At 41.7% G+C, this 24,417-nt stretch overlaps 1 protein-coding gene across 30 annotated transcripts in view; it reads right to left on the reverse strand.

Moving 5' to 3' along the window:
- The window catches only part of celf4 (CUGBP, Elav-like family member 4), a 78,225-nt gene that overhangs the window by 50,429 nt on the left and 3,379 nt on the right, over window positions 1–24,417 (reverse strand). For all 30 annotated transcript variants that reach the window (XM_041033343.1, XM_041033333.1, XM_041033331.1 and 27 more), the window contains exon 2: window positions 4,845–4,927. In XM_041033343.1, the coding sequence (XP_040889277.1) occupies window positions 4,845–4,927 (83 nt within the window). The remainder of the gene's footprint in view (window positions 1–4,844; window positions 4,928–24,417) is intronic.

Below are 24,417 nucleotides of genomic sequence, written 5' to 3' on the forward strand. Positions count from 1 at the left end.
CTACTTCCAAAGTCTTTCTGCCTTTCTACTGTCTGATGTGGAGACTCATTTGAATTTTTATTGCAGGCTTATGACCTGCCAGATTCAGGCTGCACACTGCCTCACTTAAAAGTTTTGCCCTGCTTTGGACACTGGATACTGCTGTTTAGTCTTTTGTTGCACTGACTGCTGTCAGTGACTGCTAGTCTTTCTTTCTGCTGTTAGGCATGCAGGACTTAAATAAGCAATTCATTAGGTGTATGAGTTTATACAAATCTGTGTGTTTCTTGTGAAGCTTGTGTGCGTATTGATGCTGAGTCGTTTTGGGCTAGAACTTGCTTGTGCATCACTCCGGCATTCTGTCAATGACTGTGGATTCATTAATTGGAGCGCGTTATGTGGCAAACGGTTTTCTTTTTCAATAAGGGTGATTAGGATAGTTGATGAGGTGATGGCGTGGGGAGAAGAAGGGGATGTTTTAGCTCCGGGGCCGGCAGCATTATTCATGTGGACGTGCAGCTATGCCTGCTGCACACTGCACCACTAATCTAAATCTACAGGAAGGAGTGAACTACTGTACTTGTGCACGCTTAGGGGAAACAAATCATAACCGAGCACCACCAAAACTCCCTCACCAAACACCCCCTTCACCCATTTCACCTGGGGAGGCTGGCAGTTATCGACCAATGAGGGCGACTTATTGAGAAAAAGCTGCCATGAAACTGGGTCGCAGGAGCCAATCAATGCCATGGATTTCTTGCCCTGGCATTATCTCAACTGAGAGGGGGGAGAGTGAAAAAAGAAACAGACACAAATCAGTCAGTATGGAGGCACCTCGACTATACCTCTCCTCCCACTCCCTTCATCCACCCACTCTTTCCAACCTGCCTTCATCAGCCCCCCGCTATTCATTTGCTTCCCTATCTTTTCTGGTGTTTGTTTGCCCCTGGGCTGAAAACTGTGTGTATATGTGCTCCATTATGTGTGTGTGTGTGTTTGTGTGTATATGTGTGTGTGAAAGCGCTCTGAAATGACGCATTGATTCACAGTGTTCTATATTTTCTCATCTGGCTCACTATTACAGTGCGAGTCAATCGACGCCGTATTTCTCTCTCTCTCTCTCTCTCTCTCTCTCTCGCTTCGTCTCTCTTTTACCTTCTTCCTATTTCTCTCCATCTCTCTCTCTTTCTATGAGTATCAGAGTATCATGTTGTTGAATGGAAGTGTTTACGAGGAGTGTTGTATTGCCGTTACAAGAGAAGGGTTTGGAGAGCGTGTGCGTGTGTTGTGAGTATCAGCGGTATGTTTTGTACCTGTGCGTGCTTGTGTGTATTTATATGCAATTTTTTTTTTTTTTTTATGGAACACGGTGCAAGTATTCAAGAGTGCATGCTCCTTTTGTGCACTGTGTGGGGGCATATGGTAGTGCTGAGGCCTATACAGTATATTTGACAGTGCGTTTGAGTGAATGCCAGATTTGTTTTTTTATTTTTATTTATTTATTTTTTTTTTTTTATGCGTGTGAAAGTATTTATATGTGTGCGGGAGGATTAGCTGGTGGCTATGTGCACCCTGTACTAGCTCGAGCTCTGCAACTCCACCCTGTGACCCACACATACACACACAACCACACACACGTGCGCATACAAAAACACATCCTCCCACTCGTGAGGATTTTTGCCAGAATCAATAGAGGCTTTTTAATGCCTCTCGCTGTAGTATGAGTCTGAAACTGGAGCGCCGGATCACAAATATGGCAGCCCGGGGCCCGACGTTTGGGACGCGCCCCATTTTAGGCCTGTCTCACGTCACCATCTCTATTTATCAGCTCAATAACTGTATACTTCAAATAGGGAAACTTTTTCACTGGTGATATCTTGCATTCTATTGACTATGTTCATGCTTGCATTTTGTGTGTATTTGGATTATGAAACAGGCAAAACCACATCACTCATGGTAGTTTTACTTTGCTTTTTTTTTTGTTTAAACATTTTGAAGGTTTACCATCATAATATATTATATGGAAGAAGGAAACAATCAAAGAAAAGTGGTGCAGGTCATGCTGTATTTTCTTAGCACAAAGCTGCTTTACAAATATTAATGTCAGTTTACTGTACCTGCAAAATATAAACTGTGATGCTGCATTATATTGGAAAAAAATATAATAATATTTGACTGGATACTCAGGATTAAAGGAGTCAGACTGGAATCATGAGCAAAAAGGCATGATTAAGGTGTTCATACTTTTTACCAAGCATTTCGTCTTTTCACTAAAAAATATCAGTAACAGTCATTCCTAACAGTGGCTCTTGCTTAACGGGCCCCCATAAGCCCTCGGTCCTCTGGACCTGTGCTGAAAAGGCATGTTCAGTCATCCATCCATGGTTCCAGGGAGTGTTCTGATTTTGAATGTTTTTTTTTTTGTCCTCAAACATTGCACTAACATGGGTTTCAGTGCCATCATGGATGATTTAATTATGTTAGCAGATACTTATTTCCTATCAGCATAATATGAGGGATGTGAAAACAAGTCATCTATCATGAGTAGCTCAATCTCAGTGTCACTATAACATCAGTATTTTTGCTTGCCGCTTGTTTACCCAAAGTCTCTCCTGACACTGCACTTGCTCAGTTGCACACACACACACACACACACACACACACACACACACACACACACACACACACACACACACACACACACACACACACACACACACAAGGCAGCCCTTAGTACTTCTTCTGTCTGAGCTACACCAACAGCCTACAGCCATGCTTACAGGGCATTTCAGCTAGGAATCCAAAATCCCCTCTTCTCTCGGCTCACCTGGTAGTGAAAGAAAAAAGACGGCAGAAAAGTTTTTAAATGTAAGGGTTGGGGAGCAACTTTGACGATAAAAAGCGCATCATGAAGTGAAGGGGTAAGAGGCTTTAAGGGGGAAAAAAGGGATTTCATTTGCAGGGTTTTGGTTGTGTAGGCCTGTGAGTGGGGGATTGATAGAGGATGGAAGGAAGGAGAGCAGAAGGTAGGGGGAAAAAAAACACAGGAAAGAGGGTGTAGTCGTGCACCATAAAATGTCCCACTGCCTTTCCCAGGGCCAAGTCCTCGCTCTGTTTCTAATGAACTCATTTATTCTGTTTTGCTGGCTTTACCTCCACCAGCAACAGAAGACAGTCTCCTGGTCTGCCTCTCCAAATCCACTGCTTCAGGGTTTGTTGAGCATCTACTTCTGTCCTATGACATTACCTTTGTTTACTTAACGCTCACCATCGATCAAATGCAAACCTGAGACTGTCCTCCACCGGCAAAGGAATTGCTAATTAGCATTTCCTTCTAAAACAGCGTTGATTGCAAGTGACTGACTGAATGTATTTGCTGTTGATGCGTTACTAGGTAACGTGTGAAGCCAAATACAAAGTCTCTTCCCCTTAAAGATGTAAAGACAGAATTCTTAAAAAAAAGGTTATTTTTGTGCCCATATATTCTGGTCCGTGTCAAACAATGGCAACAAAGGCAAAAACATCAATTGGCAGCACATTTTGTGTGAACACAAAATCGCATTCTGGTTTTGGCCAAATATTTAATCTCTCTCTCCTCTCTCCGTCTCTCTCTCTCTCTGTGTCTCTGTCTCTCCCTTCCTCTTTCTTTCTGAATAATATGCCACTGGGAAGTGGAAAAAAAAAATGGAGAGCACGGATCCCCACTCCTCCGCTCTTCTCGGCTGCACGTCTGTGATGTCATAATCACTCACATCAAAGGCTGTGCGCTCAACACGGCGACTGTCAGCTTCCCTGGAGGCGTCATTAAAAACGAACAGAGCAAACTGAGCCAGGCCTGACAGAGACGCATCAAAATTTGCTAACACGCACGCACACATGCGCAGGCGGGGGTGCGCGCACACTGTTTATGCGCACGCTAACACGCAAGCACGGATGCATGTGCATTCAGGTGCATGCACACTTAAGCACATACTGGCTAATGGGCGTCTCAGAAACACACAAGTGCACACGCTCACACACAAATATGTAATCATTAAAATCATGTGTACACGAAAGAAAATTCTCACAATGCATATAATCCCTTACACACACACACAAAAACTCTCTCACACACTCAAATGCTAACAATTAAATATCTACCTATTCGCTATGACAATGTCACAACTCCCTGATTCTAGCATGCATGAACAGGAGCTGAGCATTAAAACCAGACACGCGTTGCTTCCAACTGCATCGTACATGTGAGTGGTTACATCCACAGCATCTGTCGTGAAGATGTGCTGTCGTGATGTACATTCATGATGCACACTCATGTTGTTGCCAGTTCGGGGCATAATGCAGAGCGTGCACATAAATGTACAAATAGCCTACATCCACCCGCCCACCCGCTTTTCATCCCTCTCTGTCTATCTCTCACACACACTTGCCCACACACATGCATGCACGCGTGCACGCGTGCACACACACACACACACACACACACACACGCGGAGGCACACACTCATTTACACAAACTGGAGGAAGGACTATAAATAGTATGCCTATGATGCGATTCTGTGTGTGGTTTCTCCCTATGGGTTTGTGTGTGTGACTGTCAAAGTGAAGAGAGAGGGAGGCAGTGAAGGGGGGGGGGGGGGTATTTAAGAGAAAGAAGGGCTGTGCTCATGTCTGGTGTACAGCCAGTGATAAACAGTACATGACAAGCCTAGCGAAGATGGTGGGTCCCCTTTGATTTGAAATAAATATGAAGCATTATATGTTAAAATGATATCTGTGTTCGTGTGTGTTTGCCGGAGTGACTCCAAGACATGTTTATGTAAGATTTTGCTTCTGGGTCGACATGGCATTCCTCGTGTAAGACTTACCCCTGGCAGGGTCTTCTGCTCGTGCAATGCATTCTGGGCTTTCAGGGCCGATTCTCTGGCACAGTAGGTGAGGAAGGCACAACCTGAAATACAGTGTGAGAGAGAAATAATTATGTTATGTGAACTGGGGACAGAGAAGGAGCGACATCCATGGGAGGGGCTGCACCAATCATCAGAGAATAACCAAAAAACAACACCTACACACACACACACACACACACACACACACACACACACACAGAAACACACAGAGTAAGCCTGCAGCCATAGCTCTGAAAGTCTGTCTACATGGCCGCACTGGGAATTCGCTTGTGTTTGTGTGTGTGCCTGCGAGTGTTTGTGCACAATGAACAGCATTTCAGCAACTGAACAAACTGAACATTCCTGTGTACACAAACGCAATCCATATGCATGCAGAAAGAGAAAGGGACCCAAAAAATGTGGCTTTGGAGATTTGTGCATTCTGTTGCACGAGAACCACTCCGCCCGCAAAACACATCAAGTCTGACTGCGCTTTCTCCCTGGCAGTCTGAAATAGTAGTTATCCATTCGTCCATCGCACTCTTCTGGCTGCTGTGACAGGGACAGACATTTCCCTGACAGCTTCTCTCTCTCTCACCCCTCCCTCCCCTCTCCTCCCTCCACCCTTCATTTCTCCGTCTCTCTACTCCATATGTTCCAAGACTACCCACAATCCTCGGTTTTGTTAGCACCTGGGCTGACATGTGGGGGTGGAAGGAAGATGGAGACGCAGGAGGCAAGGAAGAAGAAGAAGCCGTGGGGAACGTGTAAGCGGTTCCCTCGCCACCCCCTGTTGACAGTGAGGCGCACGCCACTGTCAGAGAGCTGACAAACTGTCAATCTGAAGATCAAGGCTAATGATTCATGTGTTTGACAGTTTAATAAAACACTTACAAAGACAATTGCACAAAAGGCTGTGGTGACATGATTCAATTTCAGGCAAATCTTCCTCATACTAAATATGCAGGTGTATTGCTTGTTTGGTGCAGATATGTATAAGGTATAAAATATTAGCTAAATGAAAAAAGTATTAGATTGAATTCAGTTAAATTTAGTGAAATAATAAAAATCATGCACAAGGGATGGTTGGACAATAGCTTTGCACAGTGATAACAATATTGGCAGACATTTGAAGCATTTGAAAAAAAAAGAGTTCTTTTAGTGAACAGAGAGGTAGACATGAACATCACAGAACAAGAAAAAAAAACTCTTCATGTACTGGCTTTTGACTCATTTTTTTGAATTACAAAAGTCTACATGCAGACACTGGTAAACTGTTCTGTGCTGCCATGCAACTAACATGGGCACAAAGAGACGAAAGCACCACAGTTTGTTCGGAGAACATCAAGGACTGAGCATTAGATGATTATCACAGACCCCTCCCCCCCAACAAACACAGTGCAGTTTATAAAAAGCACCCCCTTCTTATAGCTCTTCCCAGTTGTGCTTCACTTTGTTCTTTTTGCATACTGGGGGCTATTTATTGTTGAGGGCAGCACCATGTAGTGTATGTAGAGGCAGCATGCCTCCCATCCTCTCGGCTCCGTGTCTTTAACCCTGGGTCGTGCTGATGGCGGGACGCTGGGGAGCTCCGCCTGTTGGTGTTTTTAATTAACAGGCCTCTCTCTCATTAGGCGAAGTGGGAGCTGGCCGCTGACAGCTTGGCTACCTCCTCATCCTCTCCGGGCCTGTCGTGTTAACGCTACATGCCGGCGCTGTCCCACAGGAAACACACGCAAGCCTCTGATTCACACGCCTGACACTCACTCACATGTTTGCAGAACAGGAACCGACTGCACCCAGTATATTCAGGGGAGGAGGACGTATTCAAATCCAGCAAGAGCACAATGTTAAAATGCTCTAAAAGTAAAATACTCATTATGCAGAAGAATGTCAATGTTATACTGTGTTATTATATATTACATTTTTGCCTTGATAACTACTGATGCATGAAAGTGCAAGCCGCATTTTAATGCTGGAGGTGTTTGATATGGATATTGAGTAAGTTAATCCAGTGGTTTCCAACTTTTTTTTTGTCTGATGTACCCTCACATATATATGAGCTAAAGTACTTATGCAGCCCTGTTGTCAAGAAATTACTTTGCATAATACAAATTTGCAAAAGCAAGTATATTTTGAAAGAAATGTAAGGTCACCCAGATTACTATGGAAAATGTAAAAAGTCAGATATTTGACAAACTGCAATACTGATCATGTCAGTAAAATGATCCCTAACAATGCATTTCATTTAATTGTTTTAATATCCATTCTTGCCATACAATATATACTTGTAGCCACTAAAACACAACTAAAGGACCTGAAGCACAAGACACAACGTGTTTACCGTGTAGACATGTAACCAAAGCCACGATCTTTTAATAACCTTAACCAGTGTTCTTTTTGTTTTCCCTAAACTTAACCACATGCTGGTCTCCGGCTACGCCCACCATCCACCCCAACCTCCTTATGACTTATGTTCAGTACAAAAACCTGGCACTTCCTACACTTGGAAAATTATTGCCAAGGAGCACAATCCAAGCAGCAATTACATTTCTTTTTTTTTTTCCATACAAGACTCAATGATTCTGGCATAGCTGATCTTTAGATTGGGTATCTGTTTTCTTTTGAGTAGATCTCCATTCACCACTTGAATGAGTGGCGGAAGCTGTACTTTTCAACCATCTAGCCATCTTTTTATTTCTTTTTCTAAAAAAATGTATTTTGACTACTGCACATTTACTAACTAATTTTCATGCACTCCTGACATTAAGCTGTTGCAGCTGGGGGCATCCTGTTGACCTACAACCTACAGATTTAAAATGCTGACCGTGCGCTTGCAATGTGTCTGGTTTGAATTCAACTGGAGACCTTTGTTACATGTCATTCCCCATCTTTCTCTCCAATCATTTCATGTCAGCTCTATAGTACATACTATCTACTAAAGGCAAAAGTGCCTAAAGGCAAAAAGTGCACCCCCCCCCCAAAATAATGTGGTTATATATTTTTACCAAACCATAATTTCTATTTTCTCTGATTAGCTGAGCTACTCTACACACGACAACTGCAGAACAATCGTTTAGGGCACAAATGCCACTGGTGGGAATAATTTCCATTTTAAGCTCTAGCAATGGATCATGCTTTATATGTTTATCATATATTTTTATGTAAAATCTTAATCTGCAAAGTAACTAGCACCTATAACTGTCAAAGGAAATGTAGTGGAATAAAAAGCAAATATTGGTCTCTGAAATGCAGTGAAGTATAGAATAGAATAAAATGGATTCATAAAGTAAAAAGTGCAAGAACCTCAAAGCTGTGCTCAACTTCAGTATTTCTATTTAGTTACGTTCCACCGCTTAATGTAGTTACACACGAATGGAGGGGGGCACGCGTAGATGCTAACACGTCCTCACACACACACACTCACAAACACACTTTCACATACACACACACGGAAAGTGACAGTCAACAAACGTTCAATTTATCATCATTGTCACAAGTCAGATGCTGGCAGCAGCTCTAGTATCTGACTAAGACCCATATTGGCCCAGGAGAGAGAGATAAGCTGTTTGTTTCTGCTGTCAATGCTGCCAATTTGGTTTCCCATCACTTCAAATTCAAATCAACAGCAGCGCAGAGGGGATCTGAGAGAACGTATGTGTGTGTGTGTCAGAGAGAGAGAGAGAGGGGAGAGAAAGAAGGGCAAGGGAGCAAAAAGAAAGGGGGAGGAGAACAGCAGAGAGGAAAAGCAGAACAGCGAGGGATGCTCTGTAAGACAGGGAGAGGGAGAGAGAGTAGATAAGATCACCTAGCTTCTGTGAACACCATCCCCCTGTGTCCTACACTCGCTTCTTATCTCAACCGCTGCAGACACCCTAAAGGGACACACACCCACTGAGAGAGAGAGAGGGAGAGAGAGAGAGAGAGGGGGGGGGGGGGGGGGGGGGGGAGAAACAGAAAAAGAGTGAGAGACAGAGAGAGAGACAGAGAGGAGTATGGGCAAGAAAAAGAGAGAAGATGAAAGAAAGCAGCAAGGGAATGGTGGAGACTATGAATACTTACTGGTGGGGGAAGAAGAAAAGACATGAGCTTCAGTGGTGAAATCCACCAACTGTCACCAGGCCTCATTTAAACGACAGCTGTGTCGGACCACATAGAGCTTTGACCTTGTTAACGATGGGGAAACCTTGACTTGATGATCTGTCTTTGCTAGATGTAGTTTCCCTACATGTTGACTGCTGGGAGACTATATCTTTCATCTTTTGATATCTACATGTGGCTAATGTCACTTCACATCTTAATAATAATCTCTTATTGTTTATTTAAAATGTACCCTATTACAGCTTAAGCAGGTTTCATGTGATATGAAGGGATATCACTGGAAATCACTTGTAATATTTTGCCAGATTTTTAACTACACAATTAACTGCAAAATTCCAAGTGAGGAGTATTTCAGATATTTTAGCCTTGGTTGGGTGGTACAGCAACTGGTCCAACTGGAGCCAGAATTTTACAGCTATTTTTGTTTTTTCATCTTGGCCACTTTGGGGACAGCAAAATAAGATGTAAACACAACAACGACTTACCACTATCAAGGTGCTACAGCTAACGTGTTAGCGAGAAGTTGCTTATTTATATAATCCGGCAGATATGGAGCAGCATTAGCATTCATTTGGAGCCATGTTTGTGTCCACCTGGTGAATGTGAACGTAAATATTCACTCTCCTTTAAGCTATGTTGTTGGTCTGCACTAACTCCTGAGGAAAGTATCTGGCTCTTCAGCAGCTACAGGTTCCAGATTGTAACTAACTTAGCCTGTTTGCCATCTTAATACCAAAATAATGAGTGAAATTACCACATAGTGCAGTCAGGTGAGAAGTCTTTGTAGTTTTGTTACTATGAGTGAGTAGCCATTTAATTCAGGATCATTTTTTGCCTTAAATACAGTCAAATTTAAAGATATTTAGTCCCACCATGCATAATTTGTGTGTAATCACATAATGTAAATTCTATCCCAAGTCATTAAAACTCCCCAATTCCCAGAAACAACAGAGACCATGACCTCTGTGACCTCCATGTTAGCTATGGCCCTGGATGGGGGACACTCCAATCTTCAAATTCTCCTCTGAAACTAATTATTATTCTACTTAAAGTAAAACTACTAATGCATTTGTGAATTAGTGCTTTGCAGTGTTACTGGACACATGAATTACTTTTTAGAAGCATGTATTGCCTGACGCCACCCAAGACTCGAAAGCTTGGGGACAATGTTATTGCACAGAATTCTCTAATTATCTTGTGCCTATTAATTCAGGGATTGTAAAAGGCTGACATAAAAAGTCCCCTCCTCTCACTCTATCCTTTTATTCCCAGCCACAGACGGGAAGAAACTCCCAGTGATCATTTAAATATTTCAGAACATCTTGGTAAGAGCCTAAAAAGAGTCAATAGCATTAAAAAGCTTTATCCACAGTGCAGCTGAAGCTCCACGCTGCATAGCCCTGGAACTCTGCCTCGAAAAACTTTGGCATGAAACTTTGTTTGAGGCTGTCCAATTTCAGTCAGTCAATAGAAATCTCCACGTCTCCCCCTACCTCAGTTCTGTTAACACTTATCTCCACCTGAAAGGGCTGACCAAGGACAGCCTTTGCTCAATAAACAGAAGAATGTTTTTTTTTTCCTTTTTAAAAGATTGACCTTAAGACAAGAACGTTCTAACTGGATTTTTGTGAGTGCTGAGGCTTAGATAACACTCTTCCATTCACTCTTGAAATGGGTCAGAGTAAAGACGAAAATTCTTGACTTATTGTGTAGCGTATAAAACAGCATATAAAGCCTCGGTCTTTAAGTCATACAGTGAAAACGAGTACCACTGAGTGCCAAAGAGGAATACTAATAAGTTCTGTATTAACAGAGTTTCTGATTCAAGTATGAAGTTGCCCTTGCACTTGCACTTGCGTAACTGGGACACTCAATATGAACCATGTGATTGTTACCATTCAGTTTGTATCTGATTTGAAACACCGCAAAATTAAAGATGAAAAGTTGATAGTTGCAGTGCAGAAAATTCTATTTTTAAAAATAAAGTTAAGCACAGCTATGGTATCTGTGGTACCTATGGTGGATCTTCTATGGAATCGTTTCCCACGTATTGAACATGTCTCATCACCTTTGACTATAGCGCTAATAGTCATATTTATACTTAAATACTTTAAATATCTCTCACTGAATCTGGTATCAAAGTGAAAAACCCAGACAAGCCTCCACATTTTTGGTTCTGCGAGGAATAGTAATTCAATAAAGTGAGCAGCAGTCGCTCATATCCCCTTCACCTTTGCTGACCTTAAAGATCATTACTCACCATGGAAAAAAGAGATAGAGGATAGAGGCTATTTTAGGGGACACGGCCAAGGTCTCCAGGAACACTCCAACTTTCTCCCCGTATCATCTTAAAATCTTTAATTGGCAGCTGTAAACCCTGATTAAATAAAAAAAGCACTTTGAAGCCGACAATATGAGCTCAGAGAACAGTACTGTACTCAGTGTGAACAGGGAGGGAAAAAAAAGAAGAAAAACTTCAATTACTGTTCAGAATCCACATCAAGCTTTTTTTTTCATTGTGTAAAACAGGCCTTAAAAATTCAGGAGCTGTTTCAGGGACTAATGAATGCTGGTCTTGAGTATGACATTATTTCAGCGGAGTGAAGCAGAACTAAGGGGCAGTATTATGAAAGAGGAGGTGAATTCATTTATAATGGAGCGTAATAGCAGTCCCAGCTCTCCTATAGGAAACTATATGCAGATCCCTTAGTCCCTCTCTTCAGGGGAACAAGAAGAATCAGTAATATAGAAACAGGCTCTATGAAAGTCACTGAGGAAAAGACAGAGCAAAAGTTAATAACCAGGTGATGGATGAAACTCAAAGCGACAGCGCTAAAGTACATCTGTTGCATTTTTTTCCCCCTCATTCTTTAAAGCACAGGGCATAGTAATTTAGAACAATAGTGGCTGCAATTGTAACTAAATCACTCTCTGAGACGGGGATATGAAGATCATCAAATAAAAGTTATTATAATGTATCCTGGGTGAATACAGAGTTCTGAGTGACTGGAAGGTGTCAAATAAATTTTAATAACTGGGCATTTCCTGCAAAACTCTGATATCATCTTGCCAAATGAATGTACTCTGATGGTTTGAATGGTACTTTCAGCAACACAATGAAAAATAACCTGAATAAATTGCTCAAAAATTGCCCCAAAAATGTGCAGGCATCTACTGTGGGAATAAAAATGACCTGATTTATGACAATCCCTGTCAAACTTTAGATCTTCATCCTCCAAAATTTCCCACTTGCAGAGGTCAGTTTTCAATAAGATTTATGGAATAGCTTTTATGTATCATCGCTCAGGAGTCAGTGCAGGTGTATAAACATATTTCCCTGACAAATACACACACTCCCATTTCTGTTTTTATTCTGATATTATTCTTCTAATTACTGTTTTTTATTATATATTTTGTTACTATTATTTTGCCATCAATTTTATGTTGCCATATTATTTCCTGTATGTTCATTTTATGCTCTATAAAAGTTTTAACCTTACTTTGACTGAGACTTCAAGTAAACCCACTGGGATTTCTGCGCTGTACGTTACTTGTTATCTTTGTCATTTTCTGTGTGTTTTTTAAATTGTAGAAAAAGAAATAAAACTAAACAAAAGTTTTGAAAATCATTGATTCCTGCAAGCACATTAAATTAAAAACTCTTATGCCCACAGACAGTGATGCCTTTAGGAGGCTATGAAAAAAAAACAAAAAAACAAATCCAAGAGAGTTGGATGTGGGCAGCCTCCATATTAAAATGCTTGCAGTAATCCAGAGATTACAGGTATTAATAGCAAATGCATGAATAAAATAAAATAAAAATTTTCTCACACACTTCGATGCACTCTCACATTACAACCATTGATAGATTATGACAAAAATATATCTTTTATGACAAAAAAATGTATGGGAAAGAATGAAAGCTTTTGTGTGTGTGTGTGTGTGTGTGTGTGTGTGTGTGAGTCCCTGAAGATAACAAGTCCCATCTCTCGCCCTGCTTTCCAGAGTGGCCGTCTCTAAGCTGTGCTAATCGATTGGCGAAGGAGGAAAAAGGGCCAGCTTTAATGTGTTGCATGTGAGGGATTTACTGGAGAGCAGAGCCGCTGAATCAATGGAGTAGAAAATGCATCATTAGGACAGTGTCGCCCCCCCCCCCCCACTGCCCTCCCAAACCCCCACCCCACCCCTTCATCCCCCCTGCAGTCCCTCGAAGGTCGGGACAGAAAACACACGCAAACATACACACATTTATACCCACACACACACAGACACACACACATAAACTGGGCTTACATGTGATGCTTGAGCTCTCAAGCTACAAAGTAAAATATCTTTCTAAGCAACACTCACACTAAGTCCATCACATTTAACATAAATTCTGCTTGAACACACTCACACACACACTTGTTATAAGATCCCCTGATGGCAAACACACACACACACACACAGTGTCTAGAGCTGTCCCAAATATTCAGGCAGACCAAACACCTCACTCTCATCCTACCTCAGCCATTTTGTCAGGAAATGTTTGGAGACCCAAATTTAGCTTTTCAAGATATGAATTATTAAACATGGAATGACTCCTAAGATGAACCAAAAGTCTGCAGCATTACCTATGAGGTCGGACACTCTGAGAAATGTATTGATGCTGAATAATATAATAAATTATGACAGACAACAGATGGACTTTTCTTTGGAGCATTTTCATGCCCAAATTACAACAGTTCAGTGTTTCATCTGGGAACTTTATACTTGGCAGAGTGGAAAAACCTCTACAACAGTGTTTAGACCATCATGGGACGTTAAAAGTCTCCTCTGAAAACCAGACTACACAGCACTTTAATTCTGAATGTCTTGCTTCATCTCTTAAGTGATTTGGGTTGCTCTCATGTACATCAGGGCTTTAAAAGATAGACTATACCAGCCTATACATATTGGATGATTCTGCACCTCATGACTTATGCCCAATGTCAATGTTCAGAGATAACACAGAGAACGTTAGGTTTGCTGAGAAAGTTAGGGGACTGAGATTAGGGTTGTGAGTGGGGCATGTGCCATGTTTGACTTTGATGCATGAGACTGGAATTTACCTTTGGTCACTGACCTGCAGGTCATGTTTATTAATGCTAACCATGATTTCTCTGACCTTAACCATACCATAGTTGACGAGAGTTTGACCCTACCAAATTGCACTAAAGTTTTATGCTCAGTCGAGTTGGAAAAGTTGGTGTATCAATAAAAATAAAATGCGACAAAGTGAAATGGACACAGACTTAGCAAATAAATCATGACACACAAAGTTTTTGGCTTAAACATCCACAGAAGCTTCTGCTCCACTGGAGAGATGAAAAATGGCAGCAGACAAAACATGAGATGTGTATGGAACAGTGAAGAGACTGTAACCTTCCTCAAATTAATACATTACATTTTAAATGTACAGCCAGAGAGAGAAGCTAAGATAGATAGATAGGTAGACAGGAGCATAAAGCTTCAACAGTCGAGAAAGGACCTGGCAAAGCCAATTAATCAAAAATACGTCTGCAGATGAATCATGTATCACTAAGGAGACAAAGTGCTTTACTTCTGTCATGGGAGTGGTCCCATGTCTCGTCCCTCTGGTAAAACACTTACAGGATAAACACTCCCATTAATATTCCTCTGTGCACCTCTCCTCTCCACTCCACTACACTCTCCTCTCTTCTCCTTTCCTCTCCCTGTCCTATTATCCGGCCTCGGCGGACATCCTGTCCTGTCCCGTCCGCCTTGCCAACCTGCAAGATGGAGATGAGAGGACGATCCAAACGCAGAAGGGGGAACATGAATCATTACACTTCCTGTTGTTGCACGCCGTCCGGGGAAGGAAGAGAGAGGACGCCCCCAGGGCTCCGATTGATTCCGGAGACTTAATTGGGTTTATTAGCCAAGATGTTGGGCCCCGCGAGGAGGCTCCCAGAGGCCGGTGAGTCCCCCCCCCCCACACCCATCCCCATTCCCACTCTTCTGAAGGAGAAAGCCTGCGTAATTGTTTTCCCTCCATCTTCTGTGTCATTGTCAGATGGGTCCTGCGGGATTATTAGCAACCCCAGGTCCCTCAATAATTCATCCAGAGCTATTTATACACAGATGGAGAGTCCTCTAAAGTCTCCCCCAGTGAGCTTATCTGACGCTTAGACAGACAGACAGAGAAAGAGAAAGCGATAGAGAGAAACAGTGCTACAAAGAGAAAAGCAAGAGAGAGATAGACAGAGAGAAAATAGGAGAGACATACAAAGAGAGTAAGAAGGATGGAGCGAGGCAATCACAAAAAGAAATGCAAAGACGAGCGACGCAAGTCTGACAGTGTATAAACCACTGAGAGCGAGAGAGAGAGCAGCGCTTTAGGTAGACGCGATGACAATGTTTCTGGCGTGCATTGAGTTTCAAGGTGAAACTCTCTCATCTGCTTTGCCAAAGTGAACAAAAGCACCGTCCCGGGAATAGCATACCCTCACACAACACACATTAATGGCTTTTAATCTTCCCCCCTTTTTCCTCCATTTAACACAATTAAGATGTTTGCAAAGCTAACATGGACCACTAGTCGTTATAGGAAGGACAGATGAAAGACATTCACGGATTTCCATATGCAAAGTAAACACAGCTATCCGTCCTTTCCAACGTGTCAATGCGTAAGACCAACAAAACAGCAGCCAGCCATTTCTTAAATCACCTAATAATTCACTAACATAACATTAACACATTAGCATATTAACATTAGCGTGCTAAGTAGCTTCTAATCCCAAACAGATAGTGGCTGGGATCCACAAGGCTGCACGACTGCATGCTAGTAATAGCTTTGGAGATACCTGTGTCTTTCCCGCCTGCAAGTTGGGGGGACATTTTGTTGTCGTCAGACTAATGAAGCCTTTGGCGCACAAAGTTGATTTTCAAAGTCCCTTTGTTGGAGCTCCAGCCACAGATAATTATATATATTCATCCCCTTTGGCAGTCACTTTTATCCAGCTCATTTAGAAAGCTTGGCTTCCTCTTGGACAAATTGGGACATTGAAAGGCAGATTGGAGTGATAGTTTTTACATTTTGCATCGATGGCACATTAATCAGGGCAACTATAGCTATGGGAAAAGATTTGCTAAAACACCCTGTGAAAAGCTGGCCATTTGTCTGTTTCAAATAGTATCACAAAAGTTGTGTCATTATCTAAAATGTATTCTTTCTGCCTGTATAAAAGAGTCTTGCTCTGTACATCTATTATGGACCAAAGCACGGGAGCTTAGCTCTGGAACCTAACTGACGATTCATTTACAGAATACATTATAAATCACAAGCAAATATTTTTTATTTTTTTACTGCTCAGTCCATAGCAGGTCAGACCACTGAGGTCCTTCAGGGAGAGTTTTACCTTAACGAGAAACTGATATTTCTAATAGTTGAGTTTTTTTTTTTTAAATAGAAACTTAGTTGTGTTAGCTGAACTGACTAAATAATTTTGTAATTAAAATTTATTTGTCTCAAAAGTGAATATTCGAGATTTAAATGTTGCAACCCTTTGCACATTCAGCTTCAACTTAAAACTAGTTTTAATTAAAGCATTTTTTGGAACACGATGTTGGAAACTAGTTTCCCAATTTTCTACAACATGTGGTTTGTGAAATGGACTTTTGTTAGCTTTGCGTAGAGCCCATGCCAAATTAATTGCTCCTGCCCACTGTGTCCTCATGGTATTGATGAACGATCCATAGAGGAATGTGTTGTTTTCTTTCTCTCTCTGTTTTACGCACACACACACACACACACACACACACACACACACACACAGACACACACACACACACACACACACACACACACACACACACACACACACACTGCTGTTGCTCCAGGGAAAGCTAAGCTTATCAACTAGCCAGTGCTCACACACTCACGCATGCGCGCACACGCAGACTTCTCTGTCTCTATCTATAAACCCCATGAAATCATTCCACACCAAGTGAAGCGGGGTATGTATAGGTTTGGCCAGGATTCCCATCTCCTGTTCTGTGATTAAAGGACCAAACTAATAGGCTCTGTCTCGTTGGGAACCTGCATGGGGCTGGGAGAGACCTCAGAAGCCATTAAATTGCAAATCTGTAATAATTTGCTGAAGGCTTTCTGTCCAGATCATTCCCTGGGCTGATTTGTGCTTTGAGGTAGCGCTCTGAATGGCCAAGCACAAACCCAGCTGAGCCCACCAGCTAGCCGGCCAAGTTAGTCTACTAGAGGGCACACTCCAGATTCACTCAGGGCCATATTTACTTTACATGAAACCACAGTGCAAACTTGTGCTGTGCCCTTCTCATTTAATTTGTGCCTACAATCTGCGCAAAATTAGAGCCTGATTTATGAAGGCAGCAGCTGAACATGAAATAAGCAAGTAGACCGATCCACTGAGTGAAGCAGAGAGTAAAAGGCACAAAAGGTGCAGACAGTAGCCTGAAGGGTATTTTATCAGCTCAAAAACAAAATCAAAATTCTGGAATAATGAATGAATATAATCTTTTATAAAATGGACATTATATTTATAATTAATGCTGGCCAAATGTAAAGGAGTTAAATAATCTTCTTCTAGAGACCGTCTTGGGCTCACACCAGCCGTGACGCCAAATCGGTGTGTGTGTGGTGCAGTAGAAGCCATGACATGAGAGAAGCGAACCTGAGTCTTTAAACTCAACCTTCATTTTGTTCTCAGTTTTGTGACAGCATCTTGCTCGGTTGTGAGGCCATCATGGTGACAAAATCTGTCCACACACAGACAGACATATAAACACCTGCCAAAGCACTCAAAACCACCTCTGTGGTAGTTTCTGCAACAGAAGGTGTTTCCAGGACCAAATTTTGCAATGATGACACACACACACACACAAACGCACAAAACCAGCCATAGCTGGTTAAGGCTCTACAATCTAAATGTCTTACAAAAAAGACTGTGCACACCACAGAGAATCAGCAGGTCAGTCAATGCCACGTTCAAGTTAAGTTTAATAACCACAGGCACAGCTCCCTGTTTGTTCTTTGTTTAGTGTAAATAGAATAAAGTAATCAGACATTGTGTTTGTTTGCTGATGGCTACTGATCTCAGTTTTGTTATATATTGTTTTTGAACTAATTCAATGCAGCTCTCCTGCAGAACAGATTAAAAATTTGTCCTTGCCAACTCAACTGTGTGTTAATAAACCCATAAAAAGTTTTACCTGTTTTTTTGAGGCTGAAAATCTTCTCTGCAAAAGCGAACCTCACAGACTGTATGAATCAGACTAAATTCAGCAGAATGTCAATTGTTCACATTTTTATTTCATATCATGTTTGCAAACGCCTCCCCTTTCACTACGAGCTGTGGTATCAGTTCACTGCCACAGTTTTGATTATTTCTCATTACAGATTTCTGTATTTGTGTTTTTATCTGTTCTCTTCTTACTACTTATTTAGCCACTGTCAATCAAATCACATCAAAGACACCCACAGTCCTGACAAAGTAGATATGTTTTTTATCGTTAAACTCTGAAAAAAAAAGTTTCAATCTTAAGAAACTTTGCTGCTTATTTAGTTGTTAATATTTAATTTTATAGAGACATACTTAAGATTTGAAATAAAGTTTTCTGGGGCTTTAAATAAATCTGCATGGATGAGAGGAGACTTCGCTGATTACATGCTTGTTGTGCATCACATAACGGGCAAAACTGCACATCCATGCTGGTTTATCAGTGTTTGAAATCAGGCACAGAAGTCTTAGTAATTCTGGCTCTCAGTGACACACTGAGACACACACATATACTGTGCAGTACACTCAAATTTGTGTCAAGTTGATTAGCTGATTGGAACTGACTCCAGAAAAAAATAATGGTTTATTGAGACTTTGTTGGTGCATGAGGCCAAAATCAGAAGCCTCAGCATCACACAAAGTGCCTCAAAGGTATTCAACCTCTCAGCTGCAGTCTATATATATAACACTGTACACGAACCAAATGCAAGAGCTAACAAAAAAAAAAGAGAAACCTGCACACACACCCACTTGACAAATATACACTAAGACCTGTCCCATTAACATGTTGTCAGAGACCCTGCTAATATGGAGGGCACTTGCTTATTTACCACAGGGGTGGCTGGGAGCTGCAGGGGTCTAATTCTGCTCCCATCCCTGGAAGGTCATCCTCTTTACTCAAGCCATGATGGCCACAGAGTAGTGCTTAAATCTGGCAAAACGCAGCCTATAAATTACAGCAGAGGACAGAGGGGTCAGAGCCTGGCATGGAACTGGGCCAGAAGCTATCAATCTGCCGGGGCCAGCGAGGGCGACATCTGTCTCTGGGACTCCCTCACTCTTTCTACTTCTCGTGCTGTCTGTCGTTTTCCTTTCCTGCTTTTCAGTCTCTTCTGTTCAGCCCCCGTTCCCTCTTCCTTTTTGCTCACTCTGTGCCTGTCATTGAACAATCTCTCTGTGCCTCCATTTTTAGTCTGCACCTGTCTCAACAATCTCTGCTCTCTTTCTTTTATATCGCTCTGCCTCTTGATATTCTCTCTCTGTCTTTGTGTGCAACCCCCCACCCGAACTCTCTTCCATGGATCTCCCTCGCCTCTTTTCACGCATTCTCTTACATCATCCGTGTTTCAACATCTCTCTAATTCGCTTTCCCGCTCTCCCTCTCTCTCTCTTTCTCTCTGTCTTGAGCTCCTTGTCGTTTTACGCACTCTTGCACCATCTCCCTCTGCAGCGATATGTTTTGGTCTATCTGCTCTCCAACCAGCAGGATAGGATAAAGCCTTGATGTACTTTCTCTCAATGTGATGCCAGTATGATTTGAATGGTAATATCACATCGCAAAATACACCGACCTGCACAGTTTTTGGGGAATGAAAATGGAACGATATGGACCCAGTGGGTATGCAGAAACAAATACAAAATTTCAAATACAGATTCAAAGCTGATCTTTTGCCTTGTATCATTCAGAGCGGCGGCAACTAACCATATTTCTTAAATATAAATTCAAACAGTTACAGCATCTCTGAACTGGGTTGCTAACCTCAGATTCCTCTTACAGCTGATAAAGAGAAGTAGTAGTTTAAACATAAGATGCTGACTCTGGGAGTCAAAACTTGTCAAACCTAATTTACAACAAACATTTCTTCTCTTTGGCTGATGCTTCCGCTAGTTTCATTAGAACATCTGGCATTACATTTACTACCCAAACCCTCGAAAACTTCTGCATGACTTATTAATCCTCCTCCATTTTCTGAATCAAACTTGGCCTTGAATAATTGAGAGGGATCTTTGAAAAGCCCTAACCTCCATTCCCACCTTCTTTTTACAAGTCAACGTGGTGCATTTTTAATTGGGCGACATGAAACAGGCATGAGGGGAGATGGGAGGAAAGTGAATTGAATCAGGGACACTCAAACCTGGAAGTCATTGCACAGCATAGGAGTACGCATGCATACAGAGAAGGCTAAATATGTGTCTGGCCTGACAAGTCACACATGCTCAACAGTCTTTGATGTGCTTTCTGTCTGGGACAAATAGTACACGGCTCATGTAATCCCTGCTTTAGAGTATCCCAGCAGGCAGACCCAGATACGCCACTTCGAGTTATGTTTAGCAATTTGGTTGAAAATAAACATCAATTCAACTTTCTATGAACCATAAATCTCCAAAGCTGAATGATTTGTGTAGTGTATATGAGCCAGTTTTGTATGGACTAGAAAAGAAATTGAAACATGCACATGTATATATTTGTTAAAGAAATAGTGAGGGATTGGTACTCTGTGCGTAATAACAATGATTTCCTTTTCCTGAAGCATAAAAAAAAAAGATGACCTTGAGAACAACGTAAGAAAAAGAATCAACAGAAAATATATAAATAACTTAGATGGAGTTTGAAATGAATAAAAGACATTTGCAGCAGAATATGTAACAAGAATTAATGCTTGCTGGATATGCATTAATGGGCCACTGCCACAATTAAACAAAACAAAGTTTAGTTCTATTTTTCATATTGCTGCTGTGTCATGCTGCTCTTTCCTCGTGGAAAGCCTCTGCAGTAGGGCTGCAACTGGACCTGTTTTCTTGTGCACACTGACAGTTTGAGTCGGGTCTGGGCCTAAAATATAAATATTACTATTAAACATTAAAGGATACCATGAAGTGTTGCTTTAGCTAGAGGTGATATTTATATGAAATGCACATGCAGTACTCTACTGTGCAGCACAACATACACACACACATATTTCTAAAACATGTGCACATAAGGATGAACACACGCTACAAATATACATTGGTATGAGACCACACATATACTGTACATACACAGATATTGGGCACGGATATTATAATATTCCCCTATCCTAATGCCTCCTGACTGTGCAAAGCTTGATAAAAGCAGCCAGTAGCTCTAATCCAAAAGGCAAAACACCAGTTTCCAAGTTGACACACAGAGGATACTCATAACCTTTTGACTGCTGAACAAAGAAAACGGTGTTTAAGCCTGTTACACGAGTAACTACATATAGAGCTTGGTGCCTGGATAAATGCCTGGCACAGATAAGAGATCCAGAAATGGAACAAAATGTAACATATAAGGTGTTAAATAAGACAGCGACAGAAATCTCATGTATTTAACTGTAGCAAATGTTGTTATGGGAGCAGTCTGCGTAAAACTAACATGTTTATATTTATCATCCTCCACGCACATGTAAAAAAACCCCAAAAAAATAGTTACTAGAAATACAGACTAAATTCATGGCAACCATTAGTAGGACAAAAGTAAAACTCAAAAACAACATGTAAGACTTTCCAACATTTCAAAGCTATTGCATTCCCCATCTCTAGAACCAGCTACCGGTATTTGAAGCGGGTGGGGGCATGGAAGTGGTTTTAAGGGTAGCTGAAAGATTGAAGAGGCCCAAAGCGTCAACTTTTTAAAAATTTACCACAAAGCACAATAATACTTAGCTGATGCAAGAGCCTTGAAAACAGAAAATATTTACCTCTCCAAGGAGCATTTGTCAAAAAAAGATTTTTTTTTTTTTTTACATCTTTTCATCCCATGAAAAAGGGTACACCAGGGCTACGAACACATGGCAATTGGAATGCAAGACTAATAAAAATAAATAAATAAATAAAAGGGAAGGCAGTGCAAGTTGTTTAGCCTCACTTTATGGAAAACAAAAGGCCAAATGTTGATGAATCATTTAAGGAGGACTTTATTTTAACCCAGCTCTGGGCTATTGGTCAAGAAGTTTAACAGTATCACAAAGGAAACAAAGCTTTTTCACTGTTCATATAAATTTTTCAGAGATGCTGGAAATATCACAGATCACCTTTGTATTTGGTGGATCAGAATGCTGATATGCATGTTTAGTCCTGGCACGGTCTGTGGTGTGATGGCAGAGATAAAACATCACTAACCTGGAGTGATTCTTCCAAGAAAATTCACTTTTAAAAATAAAATAAAAAAAACTGCTGGTTGCACAGACTCAGTATCTATCTATCTATCTATCTATCTATCTATTTGAAAATTGTTGACATCAGCAGACCCTCTGACCTGTAACGATAGCCACAAATCTTCAGTGTTGTCCTTCTCCACAGATCAGCACTGCCATCCACAGTGAGCCATGACTTTTTCCATGTGGAAGCATTATCTACACAGTAGCACCTATGTGACATATGCTGACTAGGCCATTTTACCACGTGATAGGAGGCGTGCCTGTGCTCCTGAACTATTGACACAAGTTTTCTGTGAACTTAATGCAAATGAAAAGCCTAAATAACAATGTTAATGTTGTATTTCCACCTAAACAAATAGTGATTACGAGTACATGTATAAGTACAGATACTCTTGTGCATGTGTGCACCAAACTTGCAGTCCCTGAGAACTCGCTGAATGAATGTCAGCTAGTTTCAGTGTCTGTAGGAAGTGAGATGAGATGAATAGGTAGGTACAGCCATCTCTTTACATTATCTCCCTCTCTCTATGTACGTAAAGGTCAGTGGTTTTAATGAGAGGACCTCTGAGGTCAGAGGGGCCATAGGACTCCACCTCCCTGACAAGCATCATGACTCCAAACCTGCTGTTAGCATGCTAATCCTTGCAAGACTTCCATGAGCGCTCGCAGCTTTGGCTCGGAACGGTCATCTCTCACTGTGACTAACTGGCTCCCTGCTCGGCCATCAGCCGGCCCCCATCTGACAGTCCCCTCCAATAATAATGGACAACAGAAGCAGTGCTGCCTTGACAACGGTCCTCCTGACAAATTAGGCTCACTGTACTCCCAGCTTTGGCTCCGCCTCTTCTTTCCCTCTTGTTGCTTGGCAGTTCTGGGCTCTGCCAGGACAGGGGTGGCGGGTGTGGTGTGGCGCCGGTGGTCGAGTGTACTTTAAGGAACGACCTCCTTCACTGACACATGTTGCCGTTCTCCCTGACAAAACACTCGAAATCGATTGCGATGCGCCTTCTCAGAAACGGGGCACAATGTGGGGCCTGAGTGTGCATTCTGAGCTGAGCTGAGTGGAGGATTCTGGGCCAGGGAGGAGAGGAGGAGCAGCACATAAACACACACACACACACACACACACACACACACACACACACACACACACACACACACACACACACACACACATCCCAAACCAGTGTGTGAGGAGGAGAGAGAAGGATCCCACGGTGAGGATGATGCAACTGGAGTGAAATTTTTCGGCCGGAACGCATGCTGCATTAACGCAGACCTGCAGGACGAAAAAACACACCCTTGCTTCTTTCTTTCTTTGTTCAAAGCCAAATAAGGTTTTATCCTTCTCTCTGTTTTTTTTTTTTTTTTTGCAGACGGTACTTCTCTAATGGCAACCTGTAACACCTAATTGCCTGCAATAAAGCACAGCATGAGTGTTTCATGTTTTTGGCATCATGACTTCCTGGCCTCACCAAACACGATAAGCCCAATGATCTGTTCTGAGGCTGCTTTCCTGACATATTCAGTTAAAAGGGCTGAAATATCAAAACCATAGGCATTCAGTGGGAAGCATAACTCCCTTTATGACCCGCACAGATTATAGCCCCCATCTGTAGCATAAGCCATCTGCAGTATGGGTAAATTTAAACAAGATTACTATTGGCCATTACACTGCGTTTCCACTTGTTTGATTTCAAACATATTAAACCTTATATGATCATATAACCTTTTTCTCAATATTGATATAAAATCATAAAATGGTTTAACAGCCGAGGTATTATCATTAATCACCAAAGATCTTTTCCTGCAGTGTGCTAGTGGTGTCTTCTCTTTGTGAAGAAGACAATTGAAAAGCAGGTGATCTGAACTAAAGACCTGTGACATTTTGTTTACATCACTTGCCAGGTCAAAATGGACTATTTGGACCAAATCTAAATGAGGTTTCAACACCTGCTTTGACTTTGAGCGACTCTC

The sequence above is a fragment of the Toxotes jaculatrix genome, chromosome 3 (assembly GCF_017976425.1).
Source record: "Toxotes jaculatrix isolate fToxJac2 chromosome 3, fToxJac2.pri, whole genome shotgun sequence".
In the NCBI taxonomy this organism is placed as follows: Eukaryota; Metazoa; Chordata; class Actinopteri; family Toxotidae; genus Toxotes; species Toxotes jaculatrix.